Source organism: Rhyacophila brunnea, unplaced genomic scaffold (assembly GCF_057557595.1).
Source record: "Rhyacophila brunnea isolate RB1 unplaced genomic scaffold, BYU_Rbru_1.0 scaffold_19, whole genome shotgun sequence".
In the NCBI taxonomy this organism is placed as follows: domain Eukaryota; kingdom Metazoa; phylum Arthropoda; class Insecta; order Trichoptera; family Rhyacophilidae; genus Rhyacophila; species Rhyacophila brunnea.
The window spans coordinates 2951504-2972675 of NW_028232848.1; the positions used below are offsets into that span (position 1 = coordinate 2951504).

The window sequence follows — 21172 nt, forward strand, 5'->3', positions numbered from 1 at the left end:
GTAATGGCGTATTAGTGTCATGACTCATTGCGTTAGAAACAGATTCTCGGTTACTTACGACTTCTCGGAGATTAGACGCAAGTGAGCCCAGCGAATCACAGGCGACTGACTGTCCAATGGTTCCTGTCATTCAATTGCATTGAATAAACATTCATCAATATCTTAAAATGGCATTTTTTAAATAATAAATAATACTAACACATGCAAAGTGATATCCCATCTTTCTTGGAGTGTTTAGTAGATTTTTTTACAATTTTTAACTAGGCACATTGGCATTTTGTAACACAATAATAACGGCGGAGTCGAAACCTGACAGTCAGAAATTTTGTATGGGCAGACCCAGCGGTGTCGCCAGACCGCTTGCAAGCAGAATGTTCATTTGAGCGTAGGATACCGATATTAAAATATGAATTTCGCCATCCGGCAGACCCGACACAAAGTGAGTGTCATTTTATTTTCTAGATGCTTCGTCCATATTAATGTCATTGAGCTAGACATTTGAAACTTTTAGAACATATCAGAACACGATGACAAAGCATTCTTTTAATACTTCTAGCCATCTTTAAGCAGAATTGAATATTCATTTTCAGTTAATTCTGTTTTGTATGGAAAGTTATTTCGGAATAATCCGTACAAAGTAAAACACTATTATTGCTAAACTAAATTATTAATATATACGTGCGTTATTATGGAAATCAATATGAAATGTCAAAATGACATTTCAGTGTTCTTTATTTATTTAGTATTTCTATCAAGTAGGTTGGTTTTTTGATTTCTCGAGAATTCTTGAGATTTACCGAGACATCGTCATTATTACGAAAATACACATTCTTGCCGATTTTTTCCCATCTACATTAGGACATTTTTATATATGTTGAATAAGGTAGCATATAACGGTGTCAATTAATATATATATATATAAATAGGTACATATTAAATATATGAATACGGATATTAACGATGTCATTTATAATATATCCACGATACGAAAAGTCTTATGATATGAACTTTTTTTGAAAGCTTCCCGCCCATAAAAAACGAAAGTCTAATTCAAACTTAAATAATAAAACATCGCTCGGAAGTTGGCGCGGGAGAGCTTTCGAGAAAAGAAACGGACTTAGAAGGAATTTCCCTTGGCACATCGCGAGCTACTTCATTCAGTACCCACTGCTGTATGTAGGTACATTTATTGGTACATAAATGATAATAATGTATGTTCAAGTAGAAGCCAATTATTGATTGAACTTGCGCGTTTATATAACTACAAACACATCATTGAAAAATGTATAGGTACTTCAGTAACACCCTGGTGAAGGCTACTCCACACAAATATACCATACATATGTCCGCAAACAATTGTGTCCAAATACCTGTTTAAGAATATGCATTTAAATGTGTTGATATAAATGTTAAAAAAAATTGTATTCAAATGTGAATGGAAAACGCGTGAAAAATACCGATAAACAAATCCTACTGCAGTTTGCATCATATCTAGAAAATATCACTGAATTGCGGATTACGATGGTAGTGCTAGTTATTGATTATCTTCGAATGCAATGCGATAACCGTTTCTGTTTTGCAATAAATGCAGAATTTCGATTAGATATTTCGTTCCAAGTATTATAATTTATTTATATATGCAACTATCATCATTTTCTACAAACAGTTTACCACAGTGACGTTCCGTGAGGGCAGGCAGATTGAGCGTCGCTTGGGGGGCGGCAGTTACCCAAAGGGCGGCAAATCGAGGAGAATCAGGTATATATAGAAATAGGTACCTTTAACTCATTAATAACGGAAATATCTTTCCATTAAAAAAATCAGCTCTCTGGTTGGAAACAAAATGTATTAATTAGGTAGGTACCTACTATAAAAGTTTTAACATGATTTTTTTGTCGGGTTCGCGATATCTAGTTTACTTCCGTTGTCCTTGGACGTCGCGTTCTTGGTGAATCATCAATGACACACGCATACCTAATTTAAAATTTATTCAAATGTTTGCCAGTCACTCGCGAGTTTTGGAAGTTGTCAAGTGTATTTTTCAATGTATCGATCTGAAACCATAGACTCGCAATATTGTCTATTGAAGCTGAGATGGGATTTAAATTCAGTTTAGTGGTATATATCTTGTTAGTAATGTATCCATACAACACATTTCTTAGATATTGAAGTCATGAACGGATGATAAAAAGTACTGCATAAAAAAATGTAGCAGTATTTTGGCACTGCCTAGGGGCGGCATTTTGTCTAGGGACGTCACTGGTTTACCATATTGCATTTTAAGTATGATATACACAACCCTCATCATGCCCACATTGATCTATGGGTCGGAATGCTGGGCCTTATCAAAAGTAAAGAAGAGGAAACTAGGCATCTTTAAAAGGAAGATAATGTACTAAGAGGGAATTCGGCGCCATATGCGAGGAAGGTATAACCATAAAGTGTACACGTTGTAACTATGATCGCCCGTCGTTTTACATGTGAAGTGGTGTGACTCCGTTGGACAGGCCGTGAGCCATGTCTCAAGGATGGGAAAGAACCAACCACCAAATAATATGCTCCTTTACATTAAAATATGTATGAGTGAAAATGTGAGTCGTGACGGCTAGAATGCGGTAGTTGAACTGTGCAGAAAAAATAATGGAGACGAGAAGACGTTTCCTAGAGGTGGTCAGGACCCACCTCACGTTGAATATAATGCTTTAATTACACTATGATGCACGTCGCGTACTGTCACGCTGTCACGGCGTCAAATTCAGTCTATGGTTTCGTCATTTTGCAGCATAATTTGAACGATCACTATCTCTGTAAATTAAATGATGACGAGTGCATCATTATTCATGCTAATTTCAATTAATTTAAACAGTTAAAATTACTTGCGAGATTGTATACATAGATAATATTTTGAACAGAAGCCAACCTGCCGACCATAGATAATGGACAACGTTATTATAGAAAATACATAGGTGGTGCCAATCGTTAAAACCAAAAAACACGCGATTTTGAAATGAGTTGAAAATATGTAGGCATGTAGAAAATGATAAAAAAAAAGTTAATTGAGTCATTGCGGGTGTCTATGCAGTGCGATACGCGTGAGGTAACCTCATTGTTGTTCTGATGACTTCGGCAGATTTTGCTAACTGACAAAGTTCGTTTAAAGGTTCAAAATGTGCTACGAGATGGGAGCATCAGTCTGATAACATTTAAACACCAAGAATAACGACATTAACGTATAAGTACATTATTAAACAGTGGCACCATAGGCGAATATCAGGTGTATTGGAATTGTTTACTGCAATGCCTGTTTCAATGGTAGCAAACAATACCACTACAACTGCAAGTCACTTTCACCGTACCCATGGTGTCACTGTATAAGGATTTATCTATACAAATGATACTCAACCTTTTTTTTCTTCGTGCCAAATACATATATTTGTAAAGTAACGCGGGCCGCATCACTACTGGTGTGACGAAAAAAATCATGAAACCCCCCCCCCCCTTTTTACAAAACATTTTTGAGATTTTAAAATTTTTTTAAAATTTTTTGTTATTTTTTTTTTTTTAATTAATCGTGTGCAATAGCAACACTCTTATACCAGATCTGATGTGGAACATAATGACAATCCTCTTCGGGTGTCACTATCTGTGCGTCAAAGTCGAAATGAATCTCAAGATATACGAAATTCCTGATAATAAATATGTTTCGGGCCGCACATAAAAGCTTAAAGGGCCGCAGGTTGAGTATCGCTGATCTATACGCTACGGGCATCATAATAATATATTTGACGCTTTAGTAACGATGATAATAATTATGTTTCCGAGGTTTCAAAAAAATATCGACGTATTTTAAATAATAAAAAATGAATGTTACATAAGTAACTGACATTGAATTTAACGGTTTGTATTGATTTTTCGATACCTACAGCGAAAAAGAGCCTACAACACGCAACTTATACCGATCGATTAAATAAACTGGATTGTTTGTTTTATTGAGAATACTACGCCCCACCGCAGAAAAGATTTCCCGGAACAGGAGAGAAAAAATACTGCGCAATAAATAAACAGCTCGCGGTATATAATATCGACGCAAAACAAAAAATGATAATATAACATGGAACGGCAACTGAAGCTAAGAAGCAACGAAGCTGACGAAGAAAATTTATATTACTATAGATATACCATTATAAATCGTCCAGTGTTCAAATTTAGAACTAAGCTCATCACAGTATAAAAAGTATTACGATAATATGATAATTGGACATAGTTATGCAGAAAGTAGCCAGTCCACAAAAAATAAAAAATGAGATATGATAGGTATAGATCAGATGTGAGAAGGTTTCCTCTACGTTCTGTTGAAAATAGCCAAGCCGCAAAAAAAATATTCTTGAAATAAAATACTATTTACAATTTTACATACATTTTTAATATCATGTTGTTGCTAAAGTGCCATTATCTCAGCTCGACATTATTGTGGACTGGCTACTTGTTGGTTAGTTTTTAAAATTTAATTAAGCCCTGCGGAACCAAGCCATAATATGTAAAATTATGCAATTAAATCATACATAACTTTGGATAGATAGAATACTAGTTTTTATCTATTATAGTTTGGTTTAGACAGGGCTAAATGAATTAAAAAAAAATGAACTAACAATATGTGTAATATGCATTCTTAAATCCAAAGATAAGTCCATACCTATTAATGAAAAAGTGTACACAATTTTGTCGTATCGCCCAAAGTATACCAAAACTAGTATGGTTTGGGTTTATGGAGGGTTTACTTGTTTTTAAAACTAATCAACACCATCTTCTATCTGTAAATTGTAGTCTTAGTTCAATAAAACAAATACGTATGACTAACAAAATTTAACGTGCACAATTTATGGTTCACCCTTCGCTACTGGTATACCTACAAAATTGCAACACATCGACTTTGTCTATGTAATTTTCCTGGCAAATGATAAAACACATGTAACCTAATGTCGTTGCACACAGCGTTGATGCAAGTTTGTCGGTTGGAAAAAGTAGTTAGAAGCTCGCAGCACGAATCTAAAGTGTGTATATAGTTCAAAAAGTTGCTGCAATCACTCACATAATCCATACTATTCATAGCGCGCGATCTGCTTTTCAAGCTAATTCTCTGGACCCGCAATGGCGACGACGATCGTAATGAAATGACTTTTCAGGTTAAGAAATACCATTCCAAGAATTGTAACATTGCATCGGTATATTTCGAATCGATACTTATTTATATAATAGATATAATGCACAAAATCAACATCACGGTTTCTTGGTATGACGTAAAATTATGTATAATATGAATTTTTAACGTTTCTGGTGTTTCGGCTCTATGGATTACGTGCAACTTTGTTGGCCAAGTAGGTACTTTAGGTGGGTCGCACATATAAATTCGACACTACTGTCGACACGTCGACTTTGTCAATGTGATTTTGTTGACATTTTCGGAACACATTATGTAACTTAATTTACCGACGCACACAGCGTCGACGTATCATTGTAAAAAAAATCAGTTTGCAGTCATGGAATATAGTTGGAATGAGCTAAGGACGAATATCATTTTTGGCGCTTCTGACCATGTCCGATCCTAATATGATCATATCATGATCCTCCACAGAGTAAGGGGTTTGTATTTGTGCAGATTTTTGTTTTTACGAGAAATGATGTTAGCCACATACTCAACCTATTAGGTCCATCTAAACACAAACTGAAAAATGATGTGTTTTTGCTAGACCCAGGACTCGAACCTGGGACCCACGACATTATAAGCCTATGCATAAGCCGCTAATATAAAACGCACAAGTTTTCGAAGCGATCGGGCATTCGTGTAGTTTTTGTAACTCAGATATAAAATCACAAACGGCGCATGTTCAAACGGCAGAGTAGCAACATCTTTTTTGTAACATAGTTGTATTGAGAAAAATTTAAAAATTATGTAAGTAATAAATAAACATACATAATTCTGAAAACACTCATGAGATAATATTGCCAATAGAAAAAATCTTTTTAGAAAGAAAGTAAGACATCCGGCAGGATCGAACCTTTGTCTCTTGGGTATACCGCCCTTTGCATTACCACTATGCCACAACTGCCACGCTATCCAAATTTAGTTACGGTAGGCGATCAATTTTTGTATTCTAATTTAAAGTATTTAATAACCAACGTCACGGATCACACGAATATTTTCTGATGTTGTCAACAGAAAAAAATATGCAATAACCTAAATCACTTTCAAAATAATATAATGCAAAACCTCCATCAGCGTATAAGAAAATTCTTATTCAATCAACATCTTTCGTGAGGTAAACATTCATTGCAATGTACATATTATTATTGTTGATTGCTTGTGCGAGCTCCCTCACAAAATAATCCAAAAGGAATATTGACATAAGAAAAGTTTTTTAGTTGAATCTATATTCAAGAACTGTCACAGTTGCTGGACTATATGTGAGAAAAAGATAGGCGACAACAATAAATGACCTTGGCGTGAATAATTTTCATAAACAAGTCGCACGTGGTTACTGTTTGTTGACGTTGAAGTTTCTTCAAAATAATGTCAACAAACAACTGGTACATACATATTTTTGAAAACACTTCTGAGAAAAGACATTTATAACCAAAAGAAAAAATCTTTTTGAAAAAAGTAATACACCCACCCCGCAGGAATCGAACCTGCATCTCTCGGGTTTCGCGCCCACGCACATAGACCACTATGCTAAAGGTACCATACTTAATTACGACTAACTTTAACTAATGGCTCTTATAGTACTCTCTGAAGAGTTTTCTAAATTGAGCTACTATTGGCTATCGGATTTTGAATTTTAAATCAAAGTAGGTATTACATTAATTACTAACCGACGTCACAGATCACTCCAAGATATTTTAGTGTTGTAGCTTCCTTGAACTTGCTAATAATGTTAAATTAATTACTTTTTTATTCAACGAATAATTCTCAAGATTTAAGAATGTAACATTCTAATTATTGAACATACATAATTAGAATATTAATACTATCGACCGAAGGTACTTGATGGAAGATAGATTTAAGTTTTGTACTATTCCATTTGAGTCGTCTTTTGCGATCCGGATTCTGCCTTTTGGCATCTTCAGGCGCTGTGTATACTCACCAAAGGCAAACACACTGACAACTGACTACCAGACCCAACACAGAGTAGTCAAACGATCCGTGCGGTTGGACAAGCGCAATTTCAATTGTAGCGGAATGGTTCGGTGTCACGACCGGAGTCAGACAGGGTTGTGTCCTTGCACCATTTCTCTTCATCATCTTCTTTGACTTCATACTACGGAAGTCAATACCACCCGACCGAGGCATACCTGTTACCCCCACGGTGAAGCTATGCGACCTGGAATACGCTGGAATTAATGGAAGAATATGGAAGAAATAGGCTCTTTTGCGTTATGTGTGTGTTGTTGCAACTAAGTGTTGCCCATATTTTGAGAGGATTTTTTTACAGTTTCGACTTGTGGAAACTGTTTCCAACAAATTATTGTGGATGTGCATTTGCATAGCAGCAGAAGTTTACAAACTATTGTATTGGGACAGTCATTTCAACTAAGTAGAGAATTTTCATCTTGAGAAAACTTGATTCTCGATTCTCGAGAATTGTAGAATTTTATTTCACCAGGAATATAATCAATGGGCAAATCTGAAAAGGGTAAAATAAAAATGCTCTCAACTATGATCCTATAGGTAGTTTTTTTTTTGTAAAGAAAGCAAAAAAAAGTTAATGACTTTCAATTTATTGTATTTCATGTATAAGTATGTCATTATGATTCCCTATCTTTTCTCGCCTTGGAAATTACCATTCCATGATCTCATGAAATATATTAATACCATAATAGAGTATTATTGACCTGTTAAAATTGATACTAAACCCATATTTGATACATCAGATGTCCATGGTTGTAGCACTCTTTTTCAAAATATTATTTTATTAACACATGTATTATATCTTCAATTTTAATGTTAAACGGTGGCCGCGCGGCTTAAGCATTGGACTATCATGCCGTGGGTCCCAGGGACGAATCCTGGGTCTGGCAAGTACACATATTGTTTTTCAATTTGTGTGTGTCAGGGTATGGACCTAATAGGTTGAGCAAGTGGCTGACATCCATTTCTCGTAAAAACAAAATCTGTTCATACAAACCTCTACTCTGTGGAGGCCCATATGATCCTATTAGGATCGGACATGGTCGAAAAAAAAAAAATATTACGCAGTAAACTATATTCCGCTATAATATCTACTATGAATAATACAAACAATAATTTCTACCCAATAATTGGGGTAAGAAAAGAATTCCGAAGTGATCGCCTTCTTTAATTAGAACGATGAAATTTAAATTCGGTACCTACCTAATAAGTAATAACCATCGAAATATCAAAAACTATGCTGTTGTAAAAGTGAGAGAAGGGGGGTTGTTATTATGATTTAAAAAAATAGCGCCCAGGCAATATTTTATTTAGCAGATACTTGTAGATTGCACAATATATATTTTAACAAAAAAAAAATACCAGACGTAGACGCATTAACAGAATAGGAGAACAATCATGTAAAAACAAACACACATTTGCAATGACCCTCATTGTAATGTAGGTAGAGTTCTTTTTTAAAATTCATTTGTATCCGTCGGTTTATGAAAGAATGCAGTTTGTTTGAAGGGGACGCGAGGGCGCTGCGTGAACATAAAAAATAAGCTGTTCGCATGCATCACTTTTAATACTCATACTCATTACTGCCACAGTTGGTATCATATTATCTACCCATCCTTGGACATAAAACTTTATAAGTCATTTGTGGGGGTAAATATTTTAATACATATGGTTTACAACATAACCTAAAACATTATTATGAACACTGCATAATAAATTACCTCAATAAAATTTATGACAAAGTACATAATTCACTACTGCCATCTTGTGAAACTCCACTCAACTTCACTGATACAAAAGAAAATAATGGTGTGTTTCCTCGCTAACTTGTTCCCTAAATGAAAGCTGTATGAATTAAAATATTTTACTCTTGAGAGTAAGGTGGTAATACTTAATATTTAAAATAATTAATAATCTCTTACCTTGAGCAGCATCAGTATTTTCTGGGAGAGGTCGTAGTCAAAATTGGAATACTTGGAATCGGACATGTCGTAAACAAAAACTAAACCGGCTCTCTGGGTTTCCACCGATTGGAGGGCTACATCTAGTTGGTAGACAACACCCTGTAACGAAAAAAAAAAATATGATTAGATTATAATAACTCACATATTGTTCACCCAGTAACTGTGAGGATATGCCATAACTAAAATAATCGTATAATCAAGCATTGAATTCTTGAAGTTAAAAACTGTGATAGTATTTGGTCATGTCGATCTAGCGATTTTGAACTGGATTTGATCAACCTTCGCTTAATATCAAGAAAATTACTGTAATACTTGGAGCAGTGGCGAAGAGTGCCTGTTGGAGGGGATTGGCTATAGGTAACTGAAAAAATGCTATGGCAGTCATACTTATGTATGGGGATTTGAAGTAGAATTTTTTCAACAACATTATTTAGGTACTGAACATTAAAAAATTATGTTTCTATTTTAAAATATTATAATACACATGCGGCAGATTAATTCTGACGAAATTGCTGTACCCAACATGTGCAAAAAAATTCACTTCAAAAGTTATATTATATTATGTGCCGGAATGCAAGATGCTTTTACCTCAGTTTGGGCAGTGGCATAGCTAAAAATATTGGGACCCCAAGGCAAAATTATGCAAAAAAAGTCCAAAATCAATATCGAGAGATATTCTTCTAATTTGTTTTCAGATTTTCGTACAATATAGTTTGAATCTACGTTTTTGTATTCGGTATAATAATAGTTTGGGAGATGAAAGGGGGAGATCTGTGCGCAGTCCACATGGAATGACACCATCAAGAAAGCGACTGAACCAACAACATCAGCGCAGAACCGCTCTATGTTTCCACAGTAATTAGTCAAAGGTTGTGAAGAATAATATTATAAAATATAAAATTCATTCACAAATTATCAGCCTGAGATTTGGGGCCCGTTGTCCGGCCGGGCCCTAATGTTTTACATGCTCTTGTCATGAAGTAAAAATGACACACTGAGCGTGGCCCTATCAAGTGCTAAGCTTACCATAAATGAGTCTGCAATAACCCATCTGTCTCAGTAACCTTTCTTCAATATCATCTTCATAATACAATTAATAACAAATTCCATGAATAACTTTGTTTATGACCCATCAAAGTAAAATGTACAATGCAATAGATTCTATGAAAGTATGCATACATTGTAAATTAAAAATTATCATATTATATTATTATATAATGCAATGGTTTTGTTAACTTTTTTGGAAGTAGTATATTATAAAGATTAAATTGTAAGCTTATCTCTCCGTAAATGGCATTGATTTTTTTAAATTTTGTTTTGCAATATTCGCATCAAATGTGTTTCTTGTAATAAACACTGTATGATGTCATCAAAAGTTACAATGTTTGTCTTGTTTATGAAACGACAATAGAAAATTTACTAATGAATCATCAAGCAATAAAAGGCAATTGGAAAATTAGTAAATGGGTGTGTGACATTGTGTCAAAGCATTCCTAGGTAAGGCCATATTGACAAGATAAAATGCAGTATTTTTATCACTAATAGGAATATTTTACATAACCAAAAGAATTTACCTGTCTAATTAACCTGGCCAGTAAACCTGATGTTAATAAGATGATGTTAATTTTATTAGAACTAAAATATAATCATTCTGTCAAGACGTATTGGAGAGGATTTAATAATTTTGTTTAAAATAAAATAAAAACGCGAGAAGTAAACTACAGTCAGTAAATTAAAAAACCGGAGATCAGCATCAGACGAAATCATTAGCTGATTTTGTGTATATTATAACTATATTGGCAACGCAGCGATTGTAACGAAATATGGATAATATTAGCTGATTTTCACAGCTTATATCGATACCCCATTTCGATGAGGAAACAACTGAAAAGTTAAAGGTTTTGAGTTAATAATGTCTACTAATACTAATAAACTATGCCATTTTGTCCTTGCGCTCTTGAATAATGAGAAATCATTTCAGTCACAAAAAAAACATTACAACAAAAATTCTTCATGAAAATCTTTTCAAATCATTTTATAAAATTACCAATAACTGATAGTAATATACTTCTTAGAATAACATCTGTTTATCATGGTCAGTAAAATTTTAACTGCTTTACTTGATTAGTTAAGTATAATTTCTTTGTAAATTATAAGTAATTATTTGATAAAAATGTTAAGTGTTCAGCTTTATAGAAAGATAACCTTAGAAGTCAATTCTTGGTAAAGAATCAATACTTACAATCTTAGTGAGGAACTCAATTATTTTTGTATTTTACCTTCCATTACGTAAAATAAATAATACATTATTCTTTTTTTAATCGTGACATCCTCTGTGGTGTAAGCAATGAGGCTACTTGGGAAAGCAAAGATATACTCGATACTTCTTTGATAACAGATATTTGATTAGTGTAGATACCTCAGAACAGATTAATAAAACAGAAATGCAAAAGCTAGTCCACGTAGATTAATACTTTGAAGCCAGATTTTGTTTAGGACTTAATGACGGTTATAAAACACAAAAAATACAAAGCCAGAGTGAATGTTCTCAAAAATTGCCAATATTGAATGCAGAACTATTAAAAATAACGTTATTCTTTAACACAAGTTTAATTTTATCCCATATTTCTGGACACCAGAATTATACCTTGTTACAGCCACACACCCAGAGGGTGATCCGCTTTCCTCATTTTTGTGTTCTCTGATATATATATCATGAAAGAAGGAGAAAAGGATACTTACTATTATAATGTCATTTGACAGATGGGCATTTTCGCCAAAGTTTGTACATGTTTGAAATTTGGGTAATATTATTTTTTCACTCAAATTAACCATTTTTATATAGCTAGCAGATTCCTTGTTCTATTACTGAATTGGTGATAGCAATTTTTCAGCAAAATATTGATTAATACAATATTTATATCATTTTTATTATGAAATTGGGCATAATAAGTTTCCGTTCCGTGACTACGAAACTTAGCTTTTAAAACATGAATGAAACACTTTTTATCACTTAAAAGAGCTCTATTAGATTAAAAAAACCATACACTTCAAAATAAAACTACAAATAGTCAAAAAATATTATTGAATTTTAATTCTTGGGCACATTTCGTTCCCCTCCGTTACCCTATGTCTATAATGGCAGAGCATTTTTCCTTTAGTATTTGAAAAAACCAATCAATGTTCGTTCTGCTATTTTTTTAAAGACAATAATCACTTTTACTAAATTTTATTGGAAAAATAAATAAGTTTCGTTATTTAATAATCAAATGAAAAATAGTTAACGTTCAACTTTTTTGGGGACATTTTCGGAATGGAACGAAATGGTAACGGAGTGTAATTTGTAAAGCTTAAGTTACATGTTACCATAAAAACAAATTTTTGTTTTATGAAATTTATTTGAATTTTTTGATAGACAGATAAATATTCAACGTGCGTCAAAATAACAAAACAAATCAAACTTAATCACTAAAATAGATATATTTTATAATAAATTTCACAATACTTGTAAAATAAGGTAGGTAATAATTTTGACACACTATACATTACCATAACTTTATTTGGCATTTATATTATTTGTAACTCAGATAAAAAATATTTTTAAGCAAATTAACAATATATGAAAAAAAAATCAGCAAGGGATTCAGACGCGAGTTCCTAGCGCGGCACGGAGTATATAACTTTTACGAAAATAATTATAGTCAAACTCGGTTATTACGATCTCGGACATAGCGAGATCTCGGATGTAATAACGAAACATTTGTTGACAATTGGTTTATGATTTTCGCCATACATTTAATTTTTTCACTGTTATAACGAGCAACTTATCGGATATACCGAGCTAAAATACTGTTAATGTGTCGACCGTTTTAAAACATTTCGACCCTAAGCAATAAAATCCGATTGGACAGGATGCCGCCGGGGTCGGATTACGTTTATGACACTAGTAAAGTGTCTAAGTACCTACCTTATTGGTGTTTCACCGACAATAATAAAAAAGTATCCACGCATATGGTTGAAAAATCCAAGGTTTGTGAAGTCCGTAGGTACCTACCAGCGTTAATTACAATAAACAACTTCTTTTGTAGTTTATGAATGCCATGCTCGTTTCGGGGATTTTTACGATGGTTTCCAAATTTTTTATTTTCGACTTTTTGTGTAATGTGACATGCTCATTTAAAAATACCTATTCTCTGATATAACGAGTAACGCTTATAACAAGCAAATTCAGTCGGTCCCATCTTCCTCGTAATAACCAAGTTCGACTGTATGTTGTCTTGAAATTTAATTGTATTCATCAACATAAAATGTAGCTATACAGGTTGATTGTAATCAAGACGTACTTTTCTGACATTTCGTGAATACCTACAGTTCTAGGTATTAAATCTAATCGAGTACACATTTCTGTTAAACGTGACAAAAAAATACTTTTTCATACATTTTTATAAATTTCTATGCCTAAAATGTATGGAGAAGTTTTAAAATTTTGGTGGCGTATAACAGAAAGAGTATGACAGAGCCAGTGCCTGTCTCGCAATTATTTCAGTCTGGTGTTTTTTCTTTTCCTTCTGTTGTTTTTTTTTATCTCCATACTTTTATGTGCGCTATTTTTGCGTATTCAGATATATCACATACTTTTTTAATCTTTATTATATTATTATATTATAGTCAGGTTATTTTCTATATTTTTTAATGAAAATATTTTTGTTTTTCATACGAACAGACAAAATAAAATTTTTATAATCTATGAAGAACTAAACACACACTGTAAACCCAACTTTATGCATGCCATTTCGTTACTTTTACATTCCACATATACGTTACCACCAATATAGTTTCGGAATGGAAGTAACGGATTCTGTTTCAGAAGTGTTTGAAGCCAAAATTTAGCTTAGTTTTATTGTTAAACCTGCGATATGTTTTATTATATCTGTAGTATGAAAGATAAGCTCAATATGTGTAGTATGTGAAATAGAAATATGTGTTTTCTTACCTTATAAATCGTGGTAACAGTAGTGGAACTTCTTAAATGACCAACCCAGAAAGCAACCTGTTCCGATAGCGATACCGACACACACCAACAATTTAAAGTGTACATGGCGATCAGTGTTATACAAAAATGTTGCTACATTAAAAAAAAACATATTTATAGTGAAAATTTTTCGCCTTCATGCTAAAATCGTGGTAACGGAATGTGGAGTTCCACTTTTTCAAATATCCTGGGACACACTTTAAACGTGATTTTTTTTCAATATTGGTACAAATTTACGAAAAAACTATATATTTTCCAAAAATATATAATGTAAGCTGTTGAAAACACTACGAATTTAATTTTACACACTCAAAATTAATGACGAAATTAGACTTTGTTTATTTGAATTTATGGGTGGGACATGGTAAAAACGCACTACCTTTCGATCTAAATAATCAATTAAAAATATATACAGGTCAGATAGTTGTATTTAACTGATTGAATAGAGTAAATTAATAAATTTGCATGTTAAAAGTACATAACTTTCCAACATTTTATAATATAATAACTATGAAAAAATCAATCAAAGTCATGGGACATGCCAAAAACGCAATGTACAAACTTTGGCGAAAATGCCCAGATACACTATGTTAAAGGTTGAAAACATAGATGTCAATGAAAACATTCATACATGAATAAGGAGACTAATTCAAAATCTGAATCATTTATGAAATATCTACTAAGCGTTCAAGAAAGAAAGCCTTGTCCTATAGACTGAGTCCAAATACATGAAAATGAAGTTAAAAAAAAATTAATTATGAGTAGGTGATTACCAGATTGTTTTTGTGAAATCTCAGGGAACCACTAGCTATCCAAGAGATCGACAGTCAGCCTCCTGATGGACAACTGTGCAAAAATGCATCACGCAATGCGGTTATGATAATTTCTAGAATAACTAAAAAGAAATTGCCTGTCTAACTTATGTTTCGTGATTTTATAAAAAAAAAAAACAATAAACTAAAGTGAATCCCGATTTTACGTGCCCGGAATTCACGTTTTCCCCGCTATTTCCTTGTACTCCCATTTATGTTTTTATTTCCCCCAATTCACTTCTGAAATATTGAAAATTCAATTGAAATTACATATTGAACATATTCAATACAATGAATATGCTTAGCGATCATAAAAATGATTTCCAGAGACACGTGTGCCTTTCTATATTAGGTATAGTATATACATAGACTCCGATTTCTATTTTCTATAAGCTGGCGTACACGTCATCGCGTCACTAGGGTCGCATTGATGGATGTAATGCAGTGTTAAGATGCTGAAGCGGGGAAATTTAGGAATTTAGTTCTACTCGTTCATAAAAAAACAGTGATGACGTGTATGCCGGCTTATAAAAATCGGTCTCTGTCTTCAGGGCTTGAGATCAAGGTTACACAACGTGATTGCATAAGTTTTTAGATATTTTTTTGTTTTATTTATATAATGTCTCACAACAAAGAAAAACATTATAAATTCAAGGGAGAAAAAACATTCTCGAAAAGGTAAAAGAACACGTTGACATAATATGCGGCAAACCAATTTGTGTAAATTTTTTTAAAATTTCAATAGGTACCCGCCCTTTATTCACGTTTTTCACATGTATAAATGTTTTACCGCTCGCCGAGATATTAAAATTGTGTGGACAAATTCGAGTGTAACGCAAAATGTTACCATTACTATTTTATTACAATTTTTCACATCATCGCGATAAGCACGGTGGTCGAGCGGTCTAAGGCTGCAGTAATTTTGAATTGAAGTTCTGTTGGCGTGGTGTTCGAATCCAACTTCCGACAAATATTTTTATATTTTATTACTAATATGTATTTCTTATATTATTAATATATATTTTTAACCTTAGTAAGACAAATATACATTAAAATATATGTTAATAAGTGAATACTAGACTCAACAAATTGACGATATTTTATTACTTATATGCATTGGCGGCCTTATTCCCAAAAAAGTGGTAGGTCAATTTTGAATATATTATTTTAATTTGCCTTTTCGTTGTAAACGTAGTTTTAATGTATAATGATTATTTAAGTAGATAAACAATCACAAAAAATCACAAACAATAAGTAGATCTAATTATTAGTATGTCGTCTATTACGTCGTTCATTTAAAACTACTCTCATTCGCCATCTAGCTTCAATATGTATTATACATGCTTGCCATAGACGGGATTAAAAAGTACAATGTTATGATATATCAATTAACCTGTAAGGTGGTCTGATGGGAAGACACTTGTGGTACGTGAAGATGTGCGGTGAAGACTGCAATAGCAGCTCCCGTTCCATCTCTACTAGGCTGAAACAAACAAGAAATAAATACATTATTAATACATATTATTATGTACATGATAGATATATCATCTTATCGTTGCTAATACAACTATTTAAAAACATTGTTTTTATTCTACATACATAATTTGAAAACACCTGTAAGAAATAATATAACCACTAGAAAACATTTTGAAAAAAATATGACACCCACATTCGAATACACGCCCCCTGGGATTTGAGCCCATGTGTTTTGACCGCTAAGCTATATGTGTCCTGTCTAATTATGACCAAACGGTTCTTACAATTCTTACTAAAGCGTTTTCTAAATTGCATTATTGTTTTGGCAATTAGCTTTTGTATTTTCAATCAAGTACCATAGATAGTATTAATATTAAAGTACTAAAAGTTTACCATAATTAACAGGTGTCAGTTCAAATACAAAAGCCGATTGCCAAAACAATAACGCAATTTAGAAAGCGCTTCTGTTCAGTTTTTGGGAATACAGCTTGAACCCATACCCATCCCAGTCTGGGTGGTATCTTACCAATTAGGCTAATAATACAATTACTAATCGCATCGAAATGTCTTTACAAAATTCATGTTAAGCGTTATTTCAAATTCAGTTAAAATTGTAATTAATTTTTTTCCTACAACTGTCAATAGCCATCAAAGAAAGTGACATTTTTCGATGCGCCCGCATACAAAATATTACAAGTTGCATGTAACACTAAAAGTTCGGAAGCCTCTGCAATAAATAGTCCATATTTTTTGCATAATATAACAGATTCTGATCCAAAGCATGTGACAACTCCACACCGCCACCCTCGAAATATATCCATGTCCGAACCGTACCAGAGTTGTACATCTAGAATTCTAAGTCCAGAGATTTTTGATAGGGTCTAACTGTCGTTATAGGCAGCGGGGCGTGCCAGAGAAGAACCTAGTGTCAATAATATAATATCAAACATCGATAGGAAAATCAGTGAAAGTCTTAATTTATGACAAACACCGTTTATTATAAATATTATGGATTGCTGGTGTGATAAACAAATAAAATTATGGTAATTTTATCAAATTGCGGGAACATTATAAATCTGGGGTTTCCCTTTTATGAACAGATGAGAATATAGGAAGCAAAACATTGGAAATAATCATACATCGCAACTCTCAATTATGCTGTCACTCATTTATCAATATCATTTTGCTTTGTTGGATTAAAGGAGTGAAAAAAAAAATTGGCAATGATCACAGATAGCGTTGGTTGCCAAGAATATGAAACTTTGATGTTCAACTAGACAATACGATTTTAATAATATCATTTACACCTAGCGAGTATTTTAAGAATCAAAATGTATCTTTTTTATACATATATATATAAACTGAGCGTTTTTATAGAATGTAATGATTTTGACTATCTCTACATCACAGAACCCAAGAGGCCTTTATAGTTGACTGTGTAAGCAACGGTTTTTAAAGGAAAGCTGTACGTTTTTAAGAGACCACCAAACTTGGCACGACATCGAAGAATATAGTTTTGAATTGTTTATTTTAGTAATACCTACTATTTTAATTAAGTCGTTTAATAATTTTTGTGGTGTTTTGTACCTTTATATCATTTATTGCAAATTCATTAGAAACCATATTTTACTTAAATATATATTAAAAAAAAGATTGCACAGTTTTGATAAATTATGTCAGAAGAAAATGAATAAAAAAAACACAGCCACGTTATAAATTTCGATTACCATTTTGATTACCAGATATCTCATCCATATAGTTATAGACGACCTCCACAGAACAGATAATAAATAGTATTCCGATAGGCTATACACCAATACAGTAAATTTGGTTTTGAATGCGTGAGTGTCCTACGAAAATGAACCATGCATTATAGACGTGCAATAGTGTCAGTAACACTTAACGCTTCAACATTATGACTGAATCCAATATATTCGCCTTCTACTTAAATTTCTGAGGTACCAACGTATAATAATCTCTGCTTCAGCGTTCGATGACATTTTGCGTAATGGAGTATATTATTATTTTGACGTTTCGATACGCGAGTGTCGCAAGTGACGCTAGTAGATCTGCGCGATCAACACGTGCAACAATGCTCGTAACTCGGTCGCGTCGAATGAGGCGAATTTTGATATGAGAGCCGCCTAAGGTGGGTCCCCTTCCTGAACGTCGACATGACATAAGCCATGTTTGGTGCCCTCCTCAAAAAGTACAGCTTTTTTTCCCTTCCTCGAGTGAAACAGCAATAACAAATTAAAAATTATTATTAATTATCACCAAGTAAATGTATTGAGTATTAATAAACTATTTTAACAATTACATAATTGCATTGCATCCTCTGTAGATAATATATTAATATATATAACAAATTTAAAAAACATTTTCATATGTTTATAACAAATTATTAGTGCATCCTTTGTAGATAGATCACGAATGAATTGACAGTAGAATTTTATTCAGGATGTTTATAAAATAATCGTCAATTATAATTTGAATGTGTAAGTGATAATTGAAGCAAAGTTTAAGTGAAAACAAGATAGCTATTGTATTTTGTTTTTGGGATGTCGTGTATTACTTTCCGCAGTGTTTTAGGCTCGTCGTAGAAACCATTCTCAAGAGTTTATGTTGTTAAGGTTTATTCTTAAAAAATATTAGGTTAGTTAGTAGCGAACGTCGCTTATTAACCCATCGCGAGTGGAGAACTACAAGGTTCTAAGTGTTTGTCCTTGGAGAAACAAAAGTAACAATGAGGCAGCTTAGAATACTACTTCATTGTTGGATTTGTTTTTTCAAGGACGAACACTTAGAACCTTGTAGTATTCGACTCGCACCATGCCTTGACGATAACCTCTATATATAGGCTAGCGCATTTATTCTATACACAAGACAGCTTTAGGCCGCTACAGCAGCTATCTAGGGTAGGTTTGCATCGAAGTATTAGCACTTATTGTAACAATTACACTAAATTAATTGTAATTGTTACAATAAGTGCTATGTTTCAACAGCACCTCTCTTGGCTATGCTAAATTTTAGACCGAGATAAGACAGTTTTGACTGTTTAGAGGGATAACGTGTAATTGTTACAATAAGTGCTAATATTCCGATACAAGCCTACCCTAGATAGCTGCCGTAGCGGCCGAAAGCAGTCTTGTGCATCCACGCATCAAATCTCCATGTCCTAACTGTCCGTGGAATGAACACCTAGCTTGCCATTTATCAGAACGCATAGTGGTTATGGTTATCGTCTGCATTATCCTTAAAATGTGATGGTTACCTAATGTATAATTTGAGATCATAGATAGTAAGTAGACCAGGCATTAAATTTTACTGAAAAAACAAAAGGCATGATGTTTTTAAACATAGCCCATTGTCCCTATTAATATTTTCAGGTTTCTGTTGTGGCTTTATTTCAATGCCTTCCTTTACCAAATAAATACAAAAAATACTGATTATTCGCCAAATGTCTTTGGTCTCCAAGTCAAATGTGCGGCATGTATCCATCAAAGGCTTAGCAATCACTGGTCATTGTAGAATATTTTTTATTATAGGTATATGTCGGAGATATCCATAATATCGAGGCCTGAACAAAAACAAACCATAAGTGCGAGTGAGAAAGCATTCGGCATGCTTATATTTCCACAATATACGTTAGAGTAAGATAGAATTTCTACAGCTGAATTAAATATTTTTTGTAAATGTCGTCAGTAAATATTGATTTGAATGATGACATTTATATAAAAACTGCGAGCTCATATTTCTGAAATTTATTGTTTTTGTATTAAATATAAAGTACACTACACCATAGTTTCTTAACCGGTGGTTCGCGAAGACTTTTGGGTGGGCCGCAAAAATTTTCTGCAGTTCAAAAATAGTTATCTAGAAACCCAACATTTGAAGTGGGGTTGTATTATATTTCGACAATTTTATTGTTTCAAAAATAGTGTAAATATACATTTTATTCCAATGTTGATGGTCAGCAAAACATTTTTTGATTTTGGATGTAAAAAGGTTAAGAAATATTGCACTACACAGTACATACAATTTACATGTAATCAATAATTTTTAGTTAATTTAGTAGAAAATATGGTTAACTATGTTGTGTTTAAATTTGGTAGGTAGCCGTACTGAGAAGCATCATGATGGTATAACGTTTCATAGTCACGTTAACAATAATAAAATTATGATTCTACTGTGTGTTAAACGCAATAAACACGGCTTCATTTTGACGAACAATAGCCACTCTCTTTATTTTATTTCTCTGAGCATAATATATAATATTATGACAAAACCAAGGCCTGAACAAAAACGATGCATGAGTGCGAGTGAGAAAGTATTCGGCACCCTTACAATCTCTGCGACACGCGCTAGAGTAAGATAAAAGGTCTACTACCTACAAGCCAGTTTACAAAAGTATCGCCACCAAATCGGGGCGAAACGCTTCACATAGCGTCGATAACTTGCGAGCTCGTGTTGCTAAAATTTATATTTTTTGTGTTAAACATAAAGTCAGTGGTAAATATTTTTGGTTAATTAAGTAGAAAAGATGGTTCTGTGTGTTGTCTTAAAATATGGTAGCCGTACTGATAAGCAAGAAGATGGTATTACGTTTCATAAGTAAGTTGATACATGTTCGTGATAATTTATTTGTATTTTATTATATATTTTAATATCAGTGACCTAGTGTTTCTTTAAAATAACTTAA

The 21172-nt window shown here is 33.1% G+C and overlaps 1 protein-coding gene across 1 annotated transcript in view; it reads right to left on the reverse strand.

Moving 5' to 3' along the window:
* The window catches only part of Ptpmeg2 (Protein tyrosine phosphatase Meg2), a 339596-nt gene that overhangs the window by 261999 nt on the left and 56425 nt on the right, over positions 1–21172 (reverse strand). The window contains exons 3-4 of the mRNA XM_085946126.1: positions 16388–16477; positions 9109–9249 (exon numbers count right to left, since the gene is read on the reverse strand). Coding sequence (XP_085802252.1) covers positions 9109–9249; positions 16388–16477 — 231 coding nt within the window. The remainder of the gene's footprint in view (positions 1–9108; positions 9250–16387; positions 16478–21172) is intronic.